The sequence below is a fragment of the Haematobia irritans genome, chromosome 2 (assembly GCF_050003625.1).
Source record: "Haematobia irritans isolate KBUSLIRL chromosome 2, ASM5000362v1, whole genome shotgun sequence".
Classification (NCBI taxonomy): domain Eukaryota; kingdom Metazoa; phylum Arthropoda; class Insecta; order Diptera; family Muscidae; genus Haematobia; species Haematobia irritans.
Genome location: NC_134398.1, coordinates 140,454,766 through 140,473,702, shown reverse-complemented (window position 1 = coordinate 140,473,702; position 18,937 = coordinate 140,454,766). Strand labels below are relative to the sequence as shown.

The window sequence follows — 18,937 nt, the reverse complement described above, 5'->3', positions numbered from 1 at the left end:
ATTTGTTTTGAGGATATTGCATCTCTGAATTTTCTGTGCTATTGATTTTGATAACTTTGTTCGTGAACAGATTTGTTAAGTAATAAAAAAACTGATAATGCAAAATTGGGCAAATGAGATCAGTATACTAATTTCAATTACACAGAAAAAATTAGCTCGTAATTTATAACAAGTTTTGAGCTTCAATTTAGTTAATCGTATTTTCTACCTAGATAGAATTTTATGAAAATCTCGTACACACAAGAAAATTTTTTTCTGATTCAATCGCGAAATTAATTGCTCCAATTAATTGCTTAATTGAAATGTCTTCAATCACGAAAATGATAGTATCAATCACAGTTTTGATTGGGCATAAAAAAGATTTGATTACAAATTAATTGATTTCATTAGCAAATTTCAATTAATTTTTAAATTGATTCAATTAAATTCAAATTGTTTTAATTGAAAAGGTAACTATTTTCAATTACTTACTGACTTAGTATTTTTATTATTTTGAAGTCCAAGCTAATAATTTTACTTAATCGTGTTTATGTCCATTGAAAAAATATTGACTTAATAAAACATTTTAATATAAACAATTTATATATTGGGGGAATATATCTATGAAGTAATGATCTTATAAGAAAAACAAAAAATAGTCACCCTTATTCCTGAAGTCGCCCTCGCTCTCGCCGTCGCTTTTTGTCTTCTGTTGCTTTTAAGTCGTCTCGTCATTCATTTGGTATTCCTGCACTGAAAAAAATATTTCCATGATATTAAAGTTTACGCAACCTAAATTTTGAGGATGCGAAATTTACAAAATATTAAGGAAAAATTTCTTTAAATAAATGAAATTTTAATTAAAATAAAGTTTATAATCTTTGCTTGAAAAATTTGTTTTCATTAAATTTAGGACACAAATTTTGTAAATTTGCGTCCCTCCGTTAAAGTAGCATGTCTTAGTTCAACTAAGGCTAATTTTCCTTAAAGAAAATATTGATTTGATTTAAAGAAATTGTCCTTAAATTAACTGAAATAATGAAACTTTAGATTTAAGATAAAAACGCTTCAAATATAGGCTAAGACTTGTTTTGAGGATTTAGAGTCTTTGGTTTAGAGTTGTTTTTTAATTAAAAAAAACATTTTTTACTTTGAAGTATAATTTGGATTTTAAAGTGGCATTTGTTTGTACATGAGTACCTTTATTAATAAACCGCGAAAAGAGAATGAAAAAGTGATAAATGAGATCTGTATCCTAATTTTAATTTTATTGGTCCTAGATTTAAAGCCAGATATGTCGTTAAAAATTTTCTTTATTTTAAAGAAGCCGCTCAGAATCAATACCAACATGCTTAAGGGAAGGTCAAAATCTTTGGATCTAAGTAAACTCTTTTTTGAGTGTGTAGAGTGCCGACGGCGACGATTACTTGTTGTACCAATTACTATACTCGGTAAAATAGGCCAATATCACTAGAAAACAATCAGCTGATGTGCAAAAAATGAATTTTAATTTTTTCGGTTTAAAATATTTTTGTTCCGACGCAATTGTAAGTCGGAAAATCAAGAAAAAATATTTAATAGGACGCGGGAAAAATGAGGATATATATTCAACGACAGTAAAAGCTTCCAAAACTATAAAAATGGCGATGACGCTGAGATCAATGGCACAAGGATCATCGTGAAAGAAAACAATCAGCTGATGTGCAATACTGAATTTTAATTATTTGCGTTAAAATGCTGTTCGTTTTAACCCCATTTTGTCTGGGAAAATCAAAATAAATGATAAATTTGTCTGGGGAAATGATTTACATTATCTATGATTGGAGCTAAATAAATTACATTGGCCTTGAAGGGTTTCTATTAAAAATAGATGGAATTGAAAACCAACACGTTTACTTTAATTGTGCAGTTTTCTTTTCTATGATGTGAATGTGATGACCATATACCCAGAAAAAAGTGCCTTCAAAACTAAAGGAAAAACTGTTCATCAATTTAGTTTAGCCATTTTATTTCCATTGCGTTAAATTTTTGTGTGAAATAATAAAATTTACTTGTTTCAGTAAAAAAATCCTAAACTGAAAGCAGTTAGGAATAGTTCATTAACTAGAATAAGGCATGGAACTAATTTATTAATTACTGATTTACTAATACCGTTTTCTTCGCTGGGTATAAGAATTTACTACTCAACAAGAAAATTTTAATCGCTGATAACAAACCATTCGTAAAAATAAACAAAACCCGAACTAAAACCGAGTTTCCTCAAATTTAGTAAAATTTCTTACAAAATGATAATTCTGGCTTCCTTTATTATAGAAACCTTATCATACATACAAATAACACTTGGCATAGAAAAATATTTTAGTTCATTCGTACTAAGAAGTATTCAATCGTTTCAAAACTTAAGGAATCACACTTGGTAGAATATAGAAAATTTTCCTATATTTCCTTTATCTACCTGTAATCGATATCTGTCATCGATGTAATCGATATGTTTGCGTGTGGGTTGTTTTTTTAGTTGGAATCGTGTTGTTATGGTATACGGAGAGATTGTTAAAAAATAATATAGTAAAATACTAAAATAAATAACAAATATAATATATAAAATATTTGTTATTTTAAATTAGTGAGAAAAATTGTTCAATTATTAAACATAAACAACAAACAATAAGTCTATCAATTTTCGTGACGGTGTATAAATAACAACCCCTTCATGCGTCTTCATTATCAGGTAATATTCAGTGATGCTAATCTTTTGTGGAAAAATTGGTTCAGGATTTTTTTGTTTATATTTGTAGGTATTGAAATTGTAAAAGGAGGACAAAATCGCTAGCCAGCAACTTATAAAAAGTGAAAGGTACTAGAAGAAGAAAAAAATGTGTTTTAATATTTCAAGGCCAGTCAATGCTGTTGATTCTAAATAAATATATTTAATATATTAATAAAATATGTCTTTTATTGCTGATTAAAATAAATAAAATTGTGTTTAAAATACCTTCGTTTTTAAATGCAATTTTAGCAGTTCTAATTTTGAAGTAAAAGGTTTACCACAAATATGTAAGATTTGTCCAAATGAATGAAAAAAGTTCAATAAAATTATTCCATATATGAATTCAATTCAGTTAATTTTTTTCATTCATTTCAATATAAGAAAATGTTAACTAATATATGGAATGCATTCTACCTAATTTCTACGAAAATCACATCGTTCAAACAAATAAAAATGTCTTTGGCGCTATACGAAGTTCAACTTTCTTCACAATGAGTTCATTTTAACTTAAAGAAGGGGTCACTTTTTTCTGGGTGTAAATACTATATTTTTCATAGATTTCTGATCATGATCAATAGATTTCTGATCATTCTGATTCTGATCAGCTCAGGGTTCCTTGATTGAGAACGCAGAAAAATTTCATGAAAATTTTTCCAATTAAAATTTTAATTGAGTTTTAAAAAATATTCAATTAATAATTTAATTGATTCAACAAATTGTTTAATTGAAACAAAAATTAATCACAAAAATTAATAGTATCAATTAATTTTTTCATTGGATCAATTAATTTTTTAATTGACATTCAATTAGTTTTTTAATTGATACTATCATTTGTGTGATTGAAGACTTTTCAATTAAAAAATTAATTGGATCAATTAATTTCGAGATTGAATCAGAAAATTTGTTTTTTGTGTGAATATGAGTTCTTCAAAGAGTGGAAGCTGGAACAAATACTTGATCAATATAGATGTTTTAATAATAGTTACAGATTTTCTACAATTTGTTACAATTTGTCTCTAAAGGCCAAAGACATTGAACTACAAACCATTTGGTCCCATTGGTTTTAAATCGTTGGAGTAAGTCTAGTTCATCTAATGGCTGATCTCTAGTTCTTTTTTTTCATTTTTTGTATTTTTTGAAGATTAGTCACTTTACTTCTTACCAATTTCCATTTTTTAAATTTATTTTTCAAGTGTTCGATTAATAAAGTCTAAAAAATTTCTTCAAAAATTAATCACTAAACTCGTCGCTAGTAAATTTAACGGCGACAAAAAGCGACGATTTTGGAGACAAAAAGCGAAACCAGGAATACCAATTTTCGTCGATAGTAGAATATATCGACGAACGGAATACCAATTACTGGCGACAGACGAAAAGAGACGGCGAGGGCGACTTCAGGAATAAGGGTGATTATAAACTCTTTATATAAAATGTGCAATAAACGTTTGATAGATGTTTGTAATTGTAAAGAAAATTCAAAACTCGTCAAAACGTCCCTGTCATATTCACCTATTACTACGTCGCAAAAATGTCATCAGGAAATATAGCAAAAACTATAGCATCATAGATAATATACGTTGTTGAATATTAGATTACACATCGTTGATTATGTACTTGAAAGTATGTGATAACAGTGGGGGAATCATAAAGAAATTTGATAATATGTAACACACCGAAAAAATAACACCAAAATTAAAACTTTGGATGAACCTGAAAATGTAATCAATTTATTATACCCTTCACCACTACTGTGGTACAGGGTATAATAAGTTTGTGCATTTGTATGTAACGCCAAGAAGGAAAAGTCTGAGACCCATCGTTTAGTATACCGATCGTCTTAGAATTAAATTCTGAGTCGATTTAGCGATGTCCGTCTGTCTGTCTGTCTGTCTGTCTGTCTGTCTGTCTGTCCGTCTGTCTGTCTGTTGATGTATTTTTGTGTGCAAAGTACAGCTCGCAGTTTTAGTCCGATTGTCCTGAAATTTGGTACAGGGTCCTCTTTCGGCTCAAAGACGATCCCTATTGATTTTGGAAAAAATCGGTTCAGATTTAGATATAGCTGTCATACATATTTTTCACCGATCTGGTCATAATTGGCGTGTATATCAACCGATCTTCCTCAAATTCCGTACATCCGAATATTTTATGAGTCTCGAAAAACTTGCAAAATATCAGCCAAATCGGTTCAGATTTAGATATAGCTCCCATATATAGCTTTCACCCGATTTACACTCATTTGCCCACAGAGGCCAATTTTTTGCTCCGATTTAGTTGAAATTTTGCACAGGGAGTAGAATTAGCATTGTAGCTATGCGTGTCAAATTTGGTTGAAATCGGTTCAGATTTAGATATAGCTCCCATATATAGCTTTCGCCCGATTTACACTCATATGACCACAGAGGCCAATTTTTTGCTCCGATTTAGTTGAAATTTTGCACAGGGAGTAGAATTAGCATTGTAGCTATGCGTGCCAAAGTTGGTTGAAATCGGTTCAGATTTAGATATAGCTCCCATATATAGCTTTCGCCCGATTTACACTCATATGACCACAGAGGCTAATTTTTTCCTCCGATTTAGTTGAAATTTTGCACAGGGAGTAGAATTAGCATTGTAGCTATACGTGCCAAATTTGGTTGAAATCGGTTCAGATTTAGATATAGCTCCCATATATAGCTTTTGCCCGATGTACACTCATATGACCATAGAGGCCAATTTTTAACTCCGATTTAGTTGAAATTTTTCACAAGGGGTTGAATTAGCATTGTTGCTATGCGTGCCAAATTTGGTTGAAATCGGTTCAGATTTAGATATAGCTCCCATATATATGTTTTTCTGATTTCGACAAAAATGGTCAAAATACCAACATTTTCCATGTAAAATCGCCACTGTTTAGTCGAAAAGTTGTAAAAATTACTCTATTTTTCCTTAACTTCTAATGCATATATATCGAGCGATAAATCATAAATAAACTTTTGCGAAGTTTTCTTAAAATTGCTCCAGATTTAAATGTTTCCCATATTTATTTTTTTACTAACATTGTGTTCCACCCTAGTGCATTAGCCGACTTAAATTTTGAGTCTATAGATTTTGTAGAAGTCTATCAAATTCTGTCCAGATCGAGTGATATTTAAATGTATGTATTTGGGACAAACCTTTATATATAGCCCCACCACATTTGACGGATGTGATACGGTATCGAAAATTTAGATCTACAAAGTGGTGCAGGGTATAATATAGTCGGCCCCGCCCGACTTTAGACTTTCCTTACTGGTTTTTTTACTAACATTGTGTTCCACCCTAGTGCATTAGCCGACTTAAATTTTGAGTCTATAGATTTTGTAGAAGTCTATCAAATTCTGTCCAGATCGAGTGATATTTAAATGTATGTATTTGGGACAAACCTTTATATATAGCCCCACCACATTTGACGGATGTGATACGGTATCGAAAATTTAGATCTACAAAGTGGTGCAGGGTATAATATAGTCGGCCCCGCCCGACTTTAGACTTTCCTTACTGGTTTTTTAATTAATAATTATTAATTAATAGTTAACAAGAAAATGATTGATATTAATTAAATTGATTCAATAGAAATCAATTACCAAAATAATTAAGAGTGCCGACGAAATCAGTTAATTTAGATTTTTATGTTTAACTAATGTAGTTGATACTACCATTTCCAATTTAAAAAATAAAATGGGTCAATTAATTCGTATACACAGAAATATTCTAATTCAATCACGTAATTAATAATTTGCTTCATTCACGAAAATGATAGTACCCATGTTTCTATTTAAATATGGATAAAACGGCGTTTTTATCTAAGCCTTGCTGCCAGAATAAGGTTTTCCACATTTTGCAATATGCCACTTGAAACATTAATAATGATTCCCGCCAATACACCTTGTTGTAAAGTTTGTTCCTCATATTCATAAAAGTTAACGTAACCTTTAACTCTACTATTACTATACAAATTCCTTAGACAAACTGTCAGTAAATTATTAGGAATATTAGCATTTGACTCGTTTATGGTGTCCTTTTTATGTTATTATAACTTATTATATTATTACTAAGTTAAAATAATAGATGCGAATTACTTTGCACACTGAAAAATAGTGTTGTGAGGCCAAAGATTTCATGTCCTTAAAATACGAACGCGAAATTGCTTATAATAGCATTTGTGAATTTTCTCTGTTTTCCTTGTCCACAAGTCGACAAAGTCGTTTTGTCCTTATAGTTAAGTGATTCAACTTAAAAATTGGTATCTTTGCATGAAAGAGAATTTTGTTAGGCTAGGGTCAATTCTTAATTAATGAAATAGTCTTTAAATTTGTGGAGTTTTTGTATCTTGACCACAAACTAAAAAAGCGTTCAAAAATAGAAGATGTTTTTCAACACTCTATTTTGAATACGTATTTTATTGATACATAGAATAATTTCTACTTGAAGTCGAGTCTGAATTTGGAAATTTAAGTTGTCGTTAGCACGTTTATAAAGCACTTTGATAGTTGACGAAGAAAAAGCTGAAAAACGAATAAATTCAAATTTGACTCGGAATCAGTACCAAAATCATTAGTGTACAAAATCTTTTTTACTGGGAAAAATATTCTTTATGGTGTAAACGAAGGACTTCCAGTAAAAAATTGTGATAGTAATCAAAATGTCTCGAGTATATGAGAATTATATGAATTAAAATGAATAGAATTAAATTAATATGTATTTTAAGTGAAATAAAGCTTTTAAGTTTGTTAAATTTCAATAAAAAAAGTGACTTTTGATACAAAAAACATAGCTTTTTTTCTAGCTATTTTTTTTGCAAATCTAGCGGTTTTTGGCGAAACAGTTCTGGCAACGTTGGCTATTATGGTAAAAAAATAGGGTTATTAGCGTAAATTTTTTGAAAATTTGGCGATACATATATATGGGATCTATATCTGCACGACGAAAAAGACTGTTTTTCATATGTTTGGGTGTAAAAATTATATGTTTGGAACGCAAATTTGTTAACACAATATTTTTAAGTGCAAGCATATAATGTTCATAAACTAGCATAACATGTTTGCGACATATATGTTAATATGTTAGAACATATTATGTTTGGGACATAAAATTCTTGTAAATATAATATGTTGGGCTGCAAACATATATTAATTTAGAAATATCCTGCAAACATATATGTGTTTAGAAAGAGAGACCTAGAGAGCATACCGGCCGAACTGACTACTGTATGTAATTTTAACTTAGTTTAGCTTTTATTAATTTATTTGAAAAAAAATCTTTAGAAAGAATTTTCTTCATTGAAAAGTTTAGCAGCTTTTGGACAAGGAAAAACTTTATATTAGAGAAATACGTCTTCTGTCCTAAGAAAAACTTGCAATCGTATTTTAAGGACAAAAAATCATTGGCCTCACAACAATTTTTGTTTTTTTTATTGCACAACTATTTTCAATGTAAACTAAAGCAAAAGTAATTTTTCGTATGATGTTAACAATGTACTACTGCACTTTTAGTTAATTTTTCTTTTATGAGTAGCTGTAATAAATAAATTGTAGTTAAAAAGAATGAACCATTTTATTCGTTCAATTTTCAGATGAGATAGTTAATTTCTCCATAATATAGGTTATTTTTTTCTGTGTACATTAAAGACCCAATACTCTCGATTTAGCTTTGTACTCAAGCTCCGAAAATCCGTCGAACTTAAGGACGATTTCAGTAATATTAAAGTTTTTTTTCCATTTTTTTTAGAACAAATTGATATCAGTTCAAAAGAATTTTCTTTTATATAGAGATATCCAATTCTTATATATAAATATATCCAAAATTCCATCGAAATCGGTTGAGATTTATATTTATTTATCCAAATTTGGCCATAAAATGCTTATTTATCAACCGATCTTACTTAAACTTGGCTAACTCTAATCTTCTATAGTACTAAATATATGTGCGAAAAATCATGGAAATTGGATATATAGCTCCCATATATATGTATTGCCCGATTTTCTAAAATTTGGTCATAATAGCCTAATTTATTAACCGATCACAAGGTAAACTACTGTGGTATCAACTAAACCTGCAAAATATCATACAAATCTATTCAGATATAGATATAGCTCCCATATATATGAATCGCCCGATTTTGAAAAAATTCCGCTAATAACCTTATTTTTGACCATAGTGGCCTCATTTTGACACAAGGTATTCTTCTGTAATATCAACCAAACCTGCAAAATATAATCCGAATCGGTTCAAATTTACACCCTCAAAAATCGCTTCTGTAACATATGCCCCAAACACGGGAGCCACCGTGATGCAATGGTTAGCATGGCCGCCTTTCATACACAAGGTCGTGGGTTCGATTCCTGCTTCGACCGAACACCAAAATGTTTTTCAGCGGCGGATTATCCCACCTCAGTAATGCTAGTGACATTTCTGAGGGTTTCAAATCTTCTCTAAGTGGTTTCACTGCAATGTGGAACGCCGTTCGGACTCGGCTATAAAAATGAGGTCCCTTGTCATTGAGTTTAACATGGACTCGGGCAGAACTCAGTGATAAGAGAGGAGTTCGCCAATGTGGTATCACAATGGACTGAATAGTCTAAGTGAGCCTGATACATCGGGCTACCACCTAACCTACCCCAAACACATTTTGCTTCAAGCGTATATATATTTTCAGGATTTGTCCAAACAAAATATTGTTTATATTGTTCAAACATATTATGTGTCACCTTAGGCATACACTGGTAGAAAAAAATTTTAATGATTTAATTTTCTTTGTGCGTATATATTTTTAAGGTGCCAATAGGTTACTTCCATTCTTTTACCCACCACCATGAATCACATATATAAGTTTACTTTGAAAAATCTTCGCCGTAGCGGGTTACATGATAATATATAGAATTTCAGGGGATTTTAGAGAAATCATAAACATATCGTGTAAATGATGAAATAAAGCCATTATTTAAATGATTACGAGGAGTAAAATCTGGAAATTTTATTTTCAGTTTCAAGCAATTTTTATGATCAGTGCGCCTGCTATACCCTCAAGAAGAGAAATTGGTCTATATCGATGCCTTACATAATGGACCGGTAAAAATAAATGCGATACAGATTTTTGAGGGTCTAAAATACCAGTATAACATATTTACATTTTCGGGCAAATCGGATAAAAAGTACGGTTTCTAGAAGCCCAAGGAGTTAAATCGGAAGATCGGTCTATATGGAGGCTATACTAAAACATGGCTCGATACACAACATATTTGGCAGACATATTTGTGGTCCTAAAATACCTAGGTTTCCAATTTCAGGCAAAGTGGAAAAAGCAACACATTCTAGCAGCGCAAGAAATAAATAAATATACCTATAGCATAAGCAGGGCTGTGGAGTCGAGCCAATTTTGCTCGACTCCGACTCCGACTCCAGCATTTTTCATCAGCTCGACTCCGACTCCGACTGCGGAGTCGACTCCGGGTAATATAACTAAATCTCATTTTAATGCCACTAATTTGTAGTTCTATTGTGGGGGTACCGTAAGTGGATCGATATAAAGTATCGTATTTATTTATGTGTGCAAAAAATAGGTCTTAATTTCACATTAGATGCCAATTGAACTCAAATTTAGGGCAATGCTTAATAAAGAAAATAATGATATAAATACCCATCATAATATGTGAAGATACCAACAGTATATGTATTTGTGGACCAAAATTTTTGATACTATCTCAAATCCTTTAAATTTGTTGCGAGCTATATAAAGGTTTATATTCCCATATGCATGAATTTGAATCTGAATCGATTTAGACAAAATTGTATATACTTCTACAAAATCTATGTACTTAAAATTTAAATCTAACGTTATGGGACGTAACACAATTTTAACAAAACATAAAAATGCAAGGAAAGTCTAAAGTCGGGCGGGCCGATTATAATATACTCTGCACAACTTTGTATTTAGATCTACATTTTGATACAATCTCAAATCAGACTTCTACAAAATCTCGGGCAATATTTGGGAAATAATTATAATTGTTTAGACAATTTCGCAAAAATGCATTTATGATTCATTCATTGAAAAATTTGAAAATTTGACTCATTTCTACAAGTTTTCAACTTAGCAGTGAGTATCAGTGAGCATACAATTGTGGAACAATTTTTGTCTAGTAAATAAAATTTTGCAAAATTTTATATAGAAATAAAATTTTGCAAAATTTTCTATAGAAATCAAATTTTGACCAAATATATAGAAATAAAATTTTGAATAAAATTTTTATAGAAATAAAATTTGGCAATATTGTTTATAGAAATAAAAGTTTGAAAAAATTAGCAATAGGAAAATTTGCAAAATTTTGCAAAATTTTCTATAGAAATAAAATTTTGCAAAATATTCTATAGAAACAAAATTTTGACTAAATTTTCTATAGAAATAAAATTTTGACTAAATTTTCTATAGAAAAAAATATTTCTAAAGTAATAAAATTTTGAATAAATTTTTTATAGAAATAAAATTTTGACAAAATTTGCTATAGAAATAAAATGTTGACAAAACTTTTTATAGAAATAACATTTTGACAAAATTTTCTATAAAAAAAACAACTTTGAAAAAATTTTCTGTCAATATTCTACATATGTATATGGCCTTAAAATAAATTAAAAAAAAAATAATTTCGATTGTTCGAAATATTTCAAATAAATTGATATGGGCATTAAAATGGATCGATCCAGCCCATCTGCTAGTCTAACATTCTAGGAAACATAAAAAGATATCCGTAATTGGAAGTTGATTTTCATTTACAATCATGCTGTACACTGATCGAATGAATAACGCAATGGAAACTAATTTGCGTAAAAACTTGCTTAGTTACAAAAATGTGAAGTGTTTTAAAAAATTTGGTTTAGCCGGAGTCGGAGTCGAGCAAAATTTTCACGACTCCGACTCCAGCAAAATCTTCAGACTCCGACTCCGACTCCGGCTCCACAGCCCTGGGCATAAGGTTATAGCTGTGGAGTTCTGCCCGACCGATGTGTTAACTTAGTAATCAGCTTGGCTTATAGGTGTATATATATATATTTTTTTAGTTTAATTTCAACTTTTTATAATGTAATAATTTATATCTTTAATATTTAAAAATTATATTTCACTATTTGTATTTTCAGATTTATACCAAATCACAATGGCTTACGCCTATTGGAAGTCAGGAAAAACAGATGATCATGCAGTCTTTGATTTATTTTTTCGCACAAATCCATTCCATGGTGAATTTACCATATTTGCTGGTTTAGATGAATGTCTAAAGTTCCTGGATAGCTTTCACTATAGCGAAAGTGGTAAGTAATTAAATCTTAAACACATATTCGTAAGTTAGTTCTCTAAAGAATGCGATAAAATCTTCAACGGAATATCAATTATAAACGGGTTTCTTGTCTCCAGTTATGTAACTTAACAGGTTGGCTGATAAGTGCCCGGTCTAACAAAGAAAAATACATTTTTTTGTCAAAATTCAATTTTATTATTCAACATAGTTCCCTTCAAGAGCGATACAACGATTATAACGACCTTCCAATTTTTTGGTAGTACTCCTTCGGTTTTGCCTCAACATAGGCCTCAGTTTCTGCGATCACCTCTACATTGCAGCCAAATTTTTTCCCTGCGAGCATCCTTTTGAGGTCTGAGAACAAGAAAAAGTCGCTGGGGGCCTGATCTGGAGAATACGGTGGGTGGGGAAGCAATTCGAAGCCCAATTCATGAAGTTTTGCCATCGTTCTCAATGACTTGTGGCACGGTGCGTTGTCTTGATGGAACAACACTTTTTTCTTCTTCATATGGGGCCGTTTTGCCGCGATTTCGACCTTCAAACGCTCCAATAACGCCATATAATAGTCACTGTTGATGGTTTTTCCCTTCTCAAGGTAATCGATAAAAATTATTCCATGCGCATCCCAAAAAACAGAGGCCATTACTTTGACAGCGGTTCACCGGTCGCTGTCCACTCAGCCGACTGTCGATTGGACTCAGGAGTGTAGTGATGGAGCCATGTTTCATCCATTGTCACATATCGACGGAAAAACTCGGGTGTATTACGAGTTAACAGCTGCAAACACCGGTCAGAATCATCAACACGTTGTTGTTTTTGGTCACATGTGAGCTCGCGCGGCACCCATTTTGCACAGAGCTTCCGCATATCCAAATATTGATGAATGATATGACCAACACGAATATTGATGAATGATGTGATCAACACGTTCCTTTGATGTCTTTAAGGCCTCTGCTATCTCGATCAACTTCATTTTACGGTCATTCAAAATCATTTTGTGGATTTTTTTTAATGTTTTCTTCGGTAACCACCTCTTTCGGACGTCCACTGCGTTCACCGTCCTCCATGCTCATTTCATCACGCTTGAATTTTGCATACCAATCAATTATTGTTGATTTCCTTGGGGCAGAGTCCGGAAACTCATCAAGCCAAGTTTTTGCTTCCACCGTATTTGTTCCCTCCAGAAAACAGTATTTTATCGAAACACGAAATTCCTTTTTCCCATTTTTTCACAATAACAAAAGTTGCTTCACAAAAGACGTTCTATTTTACAAACTAATTGACTTGCAGACGTCAAGTTTTGACACGAATCATTTGAAGGTTGGTACTATATAAAAATAATATGCATTTAATACTAGCGACGCCATCTATGTGTCAGACCGGGAACTTATCAGCCAACCTGTTATATATAGCCCCCATATAAACCGATCACCAGATTTGACCTCCGGAGCCCCTTGGAAGAGCAAAATTCATCCGATTCGGATGAAATTTGGTACGTGATGTTAGTATATGGTATCCAACAACCATGCAGGAATTAGTTCATATCAGTCCATAATTATATATAGCCCCCATATAAACCATATTTGATCTCCGGTGCCTTTTGGAGAAGCAAAATTCATCTGAAATTTGGTACGTGGTGGTAGTCTATGATATTTAACAACCATGCCAAAAGTGGTCCATATCAGTCCATAATCATATATAGCCCCCTTATAAACTGATCCCGATATTTGGTTTTGGAGCCTCTTGGAGAAGCAAATTTCATCCTAGCATACTAGCACAATGTACCAAATGAAATTTAACATGCTTAACAACCATGCCTAACTAGGTCCATAGTTATATGCCTAACTAGGTCCATAGTTATATATAGCCCTCAGATAAATCGATCCCCAATCACACAAAAATTGGTATATAGGCCCCATATAAGCGACCCCCATATTTCAATTCTGGCTCTCTACGCACCGTGCAAAAGTCCACATCGATTCGTAAATATTTGTAGACTTCACTATACATAACTTTTTGTCTAATATATACAACGTATGGACTAACTCACAATTTAGAAAACGATGTTAAGAAGTTTTGAGATACCACAACCCAAGTAATTCGATTGTGGATGACAGTCTTTCGTAGACGTTTATACGCAATCCATGGTGGAGGGTACATAAGATTCGGCCTGGCCGAACTTACGGCCGTATGTACTTGTGTTTTTACTAAAATATTTTTTTTTCTTACATTTCCAGATATTGAATACTTAAGACAAACCTTACCTGAGGGCACAGAAAATGAATTCTTCGACTATTTAGGCAATCTAACAGCCAAAGATGTTACCCTATATGCCATTGATGAAGGAACCGTGGCATTTCCAAGAGTGCCGATAATAAAAGTCGAAGGTCCTTTGATCATAGTACAAATATTGGAAACAACACTATTGACATTAGTCAACTATGCAAGGTTTGTTTTTGAAATTTTCAAAACTACATCCTTTGGTTTGGTTGCGATTTTGATTTATAGTTGCCAAACAGGAAAAAAACACCATAGCTCCCTCCCAGACTAATACTTTTCATGTTTCTTTCCAGTTTAATGGCAACAAATGCTGCACGTTATCGCATGGTAGCCGGTAAACATGTGAAACTATTGGAATTCGGTTTAAGGCGAGCTCAAGGTCCTGATGGTGGTCTTTCTGCTTCCAAATATTCATATATTGGTAAGTGTATCGAAAGTGTATGATGTATGCATATATTGAAATATTATTGTAGGTGGTTGTAAATTTTCTTTGTCATTTTCATCGATGTGGTGTCAATTCTCTTAAAGTCTGATTGAATTTTTGCTGTGTTATTTCGTCATTGGAACCATGATGTGTTAAATATCACTGTTTGATTGATAAGTAAGGTCATGGAATTTGGTTGTAAATTGAAAGGAAGCAAGCCTATACACGTGAACTGTTGTCATATAGCTGTCACATTGCCACGAAATTTTTGATATATGCTCTCTAAGAGGGTGATATAATAATTTCAGTAAAACATAACATTTAAAACCCCATTTGACAAAAGCGAAGTTTCTCTGCACTGAAAAAAATATTGTCGTGAGATCAAAGATTTCATGTCCTTAAAATACGAATGTAAATTTTGCTTAGCATAGAAGACGCATTTTTCTAATATAAAGAATTTTTCCTTGTCCAAAAGTCGATGAACTTTTCAATGAAGTCGTATTGTCCTTATAATTAAGTGATTCGACTTAAAAATGGGTATCATAAAATAAAGGGTGATACGGTCAAAATTTGGTCAAGGGAAAACGCGTATAAATCGGTGAAATCGTTTATTTAAAAAATCAAATTAAATTTCTTGTTCAAGTTCAATTAGTATAAAATTCAGGAAAAATATTCAGTTAGGTTTTCGCTTTTCCAAATCCGAATTGCCGGGCCTCACGCTTGACACCTGCCATCAGATTTTGTACAGCCACCTTGTCCACCTTCTTCGCCGCAGAAAGCCAGTTTGCCTTGAACTGCTGCTCGTCCCTAGCACTTTTTTTGGTCTTCTTTAGGTTCCGCTTGACAATAGCCCAGTATTTCTCAATTGGGCGGAGCTCTGGCGTGTTGGGAGGGTTCTTGTCCTTGGGAACCACATGCACGTTGTTGGCGGCGTACCACTCCATGGCCTTTTTACCGTAATGGCAAGATGCCAAATCCGGCCAAAACAGTACGGAACAACCGTGTTTCTTCAGGAAAGGCAGCAGACGTTTATTCAAACACTCTTTCACGTAAATTTCTTGGTTGACAGTCCCGGAAGCTATGAAAATGCTGCTTTTCAAGCCACAGGTACAGATGGCTTGCCAAACCAGATATTTCTTTGCGAACGTTGACAGTTTTATGTGCTTGAAAATATCTGCTACCTTTCCCCTTCCTTTTGCCGTATAAACTCCTGTCCCGGAAGCTGCTTGTAGTCGGCTTTGACGTAGGTTTCGTCGTCCATTACCACGCAGTCAAACTTCGTCAGCATCGTCGTGTACAGCCTCCGGGATCGCGCTTTGGCCGTCGTATTTTGTTTATCATCGCGATTTGGAGTCACTAACTTCTTGTAAGTCGATAGTCCGGCTCGTTTTTTGGCTCGATGCACGGTTGTAGACGATACACCCAGCTTATTTGCGGCATCTCGGAGAGAGAGGTTAGGGTTTCGCTTGAAACTACCGGCAACTCTCTTTGTCGTCTCAGCGGCTTCCGGTTTTCGATTTCCCCCCGATCCAGACTTCCTGGCTGTCGACAAACGTTCCCCAAACACTTTAATTACATTTGTAACGGTTGATTTGGCAACTTTTAGCGATTTTGCCAGCTTTGCGTGCGAGTAGCTCGGATTTTCGCGATGCGCGAGCAAAATTTTGATACGCTGCTCTTCTTGCTTGGACGGCATTTTGACAACTGAAGAGTGAATTCCAAAATCAAAATAGGAGCAACATTCTACACACACACACACCTTCAAAATGAGGGGTGTTCAGGTTTTTTAAATGCAAAATTGAAAGAAATACGTCAAGTTTATATTGACCAAATTTTGACCGTATCACCCTTTAGAAGAAAAAATGTTTGGTCTAAGGTCAACCTGACTTTAATTACTCAATTTTTTTTTTTTTAATTAATGAAATTGTCTTTAAATTTGTTGTCTTTTTTCATCTTGACTACAATGCAAAATGATGTTCGAAAATAGGACATGTTTTATTTTAAAGATTAATTAGAAATATAGCATAATTTCAACTGAAAGTCGAGTCTGAAAATGGAAATTAAAGTTGGTAGGTTTATTTTAGAAAATTTTATACTTTATAAAATTTATACTTTTGTCAAATTGAAAAAAATGTGTTAAAAATAATGTCAGTTGTTTCAGAAAATTTCATATGTTGAAGGAAAAAAATTGGATTCAAAAATTGTTAAAATGCCATTAGCGCCATACGAAGTTCAAGACAGATACAAGTAAAATTTACTCAAGACTTATGAACTCAACTTAAGACACTTTCTCCCATTTTAGGAAAATATGAACTATTTTATTTTTTAGGAAAATTGTGTTCTATATTTGTACATAACTTGTTTTTCTTTTTATACCCTCCACCATAGGATGAGGGGTATATTAACTTTGTCATTCCGTTTGTAACACATCGAAATATTGCTCTAAGACCCAATAAAGTATATATATATATACTTTATTGGGTCTTAGAGCAATATATCGATGTGTTACAAACGGAATGACAAAGTTAATATACCCCTCATCCTATGGTGGAGGGTATAAAGATATTTTTTTCTCGTTACCAGTCTTTGCAAACTAATTAATCCAGTTATTAATCTTAATTATATTTTGACGAGTATATTCTGGGTCGTGGTGAAATTCAGAGTCGTTCTAAGAATGTCCGTTTGTTGAAATCACGCTAACTTCCGAACGAAACAAGCTATCGACTTGAAACTTGGCACAAGTAGTGGTTATTCGTGTAGTTCAGATGGTATTGCAAATGGGCCATATCGGTTCACTTTTTCGTATAGCCCCCATATAAACGGACTCCCAGATTTGGCTTGCGGAGCCTCTAAGAGAAGCAAATTTCATCCGATCCGGCTGAAATTTGGTACATGGTGTCAGCATATGACCTCTAACAACCATGCAAAAATTGGTCCACATCGGTTCATAATTATATATATCCCCCATATAAACCGATCCCCAGATTTGGCTTGCGGAAACTCTAAGAGAAGCAAATTTCATCCGATCCGGTTGAAATTTGGTACGTGGTGTTAGTATATGGTATCGAACAACCATGCCAGAATTGGTCCATATCGGTCAATAATTATATATAGCCCTTATATAAACAGATCCCCAGATTTGACCTCCGGGGCCTCTTGAAGGAGCAAAATTCATCCGATCCGGTTCAAATTTGGTACATTTCGCTATCGATCTATATTATATATAGCCCCCAAATAAACCGATCGCCAGATTTGGCTTGCGGAGCCCTCTAAGAGAAGCAAATTTCATCCGATCCGGCTGAAATTTGGTACATGGTGTCAGCATATAATCTCTAACAACCATGCAAAAATTGGTCCACATCGGTTCCTAATTATATATAGCCCCCATATAAACCGATCCCCAGATTTGGCTTGCGGAGCCTCTAAGAGAAGCAAATTTCATCCGATCCGGTTGAAATTTGGTACGTGGTGTTAGTATATGGTCTCTAACAACCATGTCAGAATTGGTCCATATCGGCCCATAATTATATATAGCCCTTATGTAAACCGATCCCCAGATTTGACCTCCGGAGCCTTTTGGAGGAGCAAAATTCATCCGATCCGGTTGAAATTTGGTATGTGGTCTTAGTATATGGCCGATAACAACCATGCAAAAATTGGTCCGTATCGATCTATAGTTATATATAGCTCCCAGATAAATCGATCCCCAATCACAGAAAAATCACGATTGCCACTCGAGCCAAAAATAATCTACCAAAATTTTATTGCCATAGAAAATTTAGTCAACATTTTATTTCTATATTTTTTCATTTTCATTTATACATACATATATTTTTTAATTAATTTTTATATCACTTCAGGATCTTTTTTTTACAAAATTTTGAAAATTATTTTGTACCTATTTACATTCCTAAAAACTTTTGAAAACTATGTAAAACAATCTAGAGGGGTTTCTTAATATTTGGGGGAAGGTTAAAAAATAGCCTGGTAAAACTGTTTCGATATCACTGTGCATCTGCGAATGCATCCACATCCATCACATCGCAAATACGGGCTAAAATCCATCCCTCTTCATCGAGCTATGTTTTAAACTTGGAAATAGATTTTTCATTACTTCGCGATGGACCAACACGGCCGTGATAGTGCCCTTTTAGTTTGTTTCCAGACAAAAACTTCAAT

The 18,937-nt window shown here is 33.1% G+C and overlaps 1 protein-coding gene across 9 annotated transcripts in view; it reads left to right on the top strand.

Annotated features, from left to right (window-relative positions):
- Positions 1–18,937, top strand: part of Naprt (nicotinate phosphoribosyltransferase) — a 90,467-nt gene that overhangs the window by 38,177 nt on the left and 33,353 nt on the right. For all 9 annotated transcript variants that reach the window (XM_075296256.1, XM_075296248.1, XM_075296255.1 and 6 more), the window contains exons 3-5: positions 11,897–12,067; positions 14,292–14,502; positions 14,628–14,755. In XM_075296256.1, the coding sequence (XP_075152371.1) occupies positions 11,897–12,067; positions 14,292–14,502; positions 14,628–14,755 (510 nt within the window). The remainder of the gene's footprint in view (positions 1–11,896; positions 12,068–14,291; positions 14,503–14,627; positions 14,756–18,937) is intronic.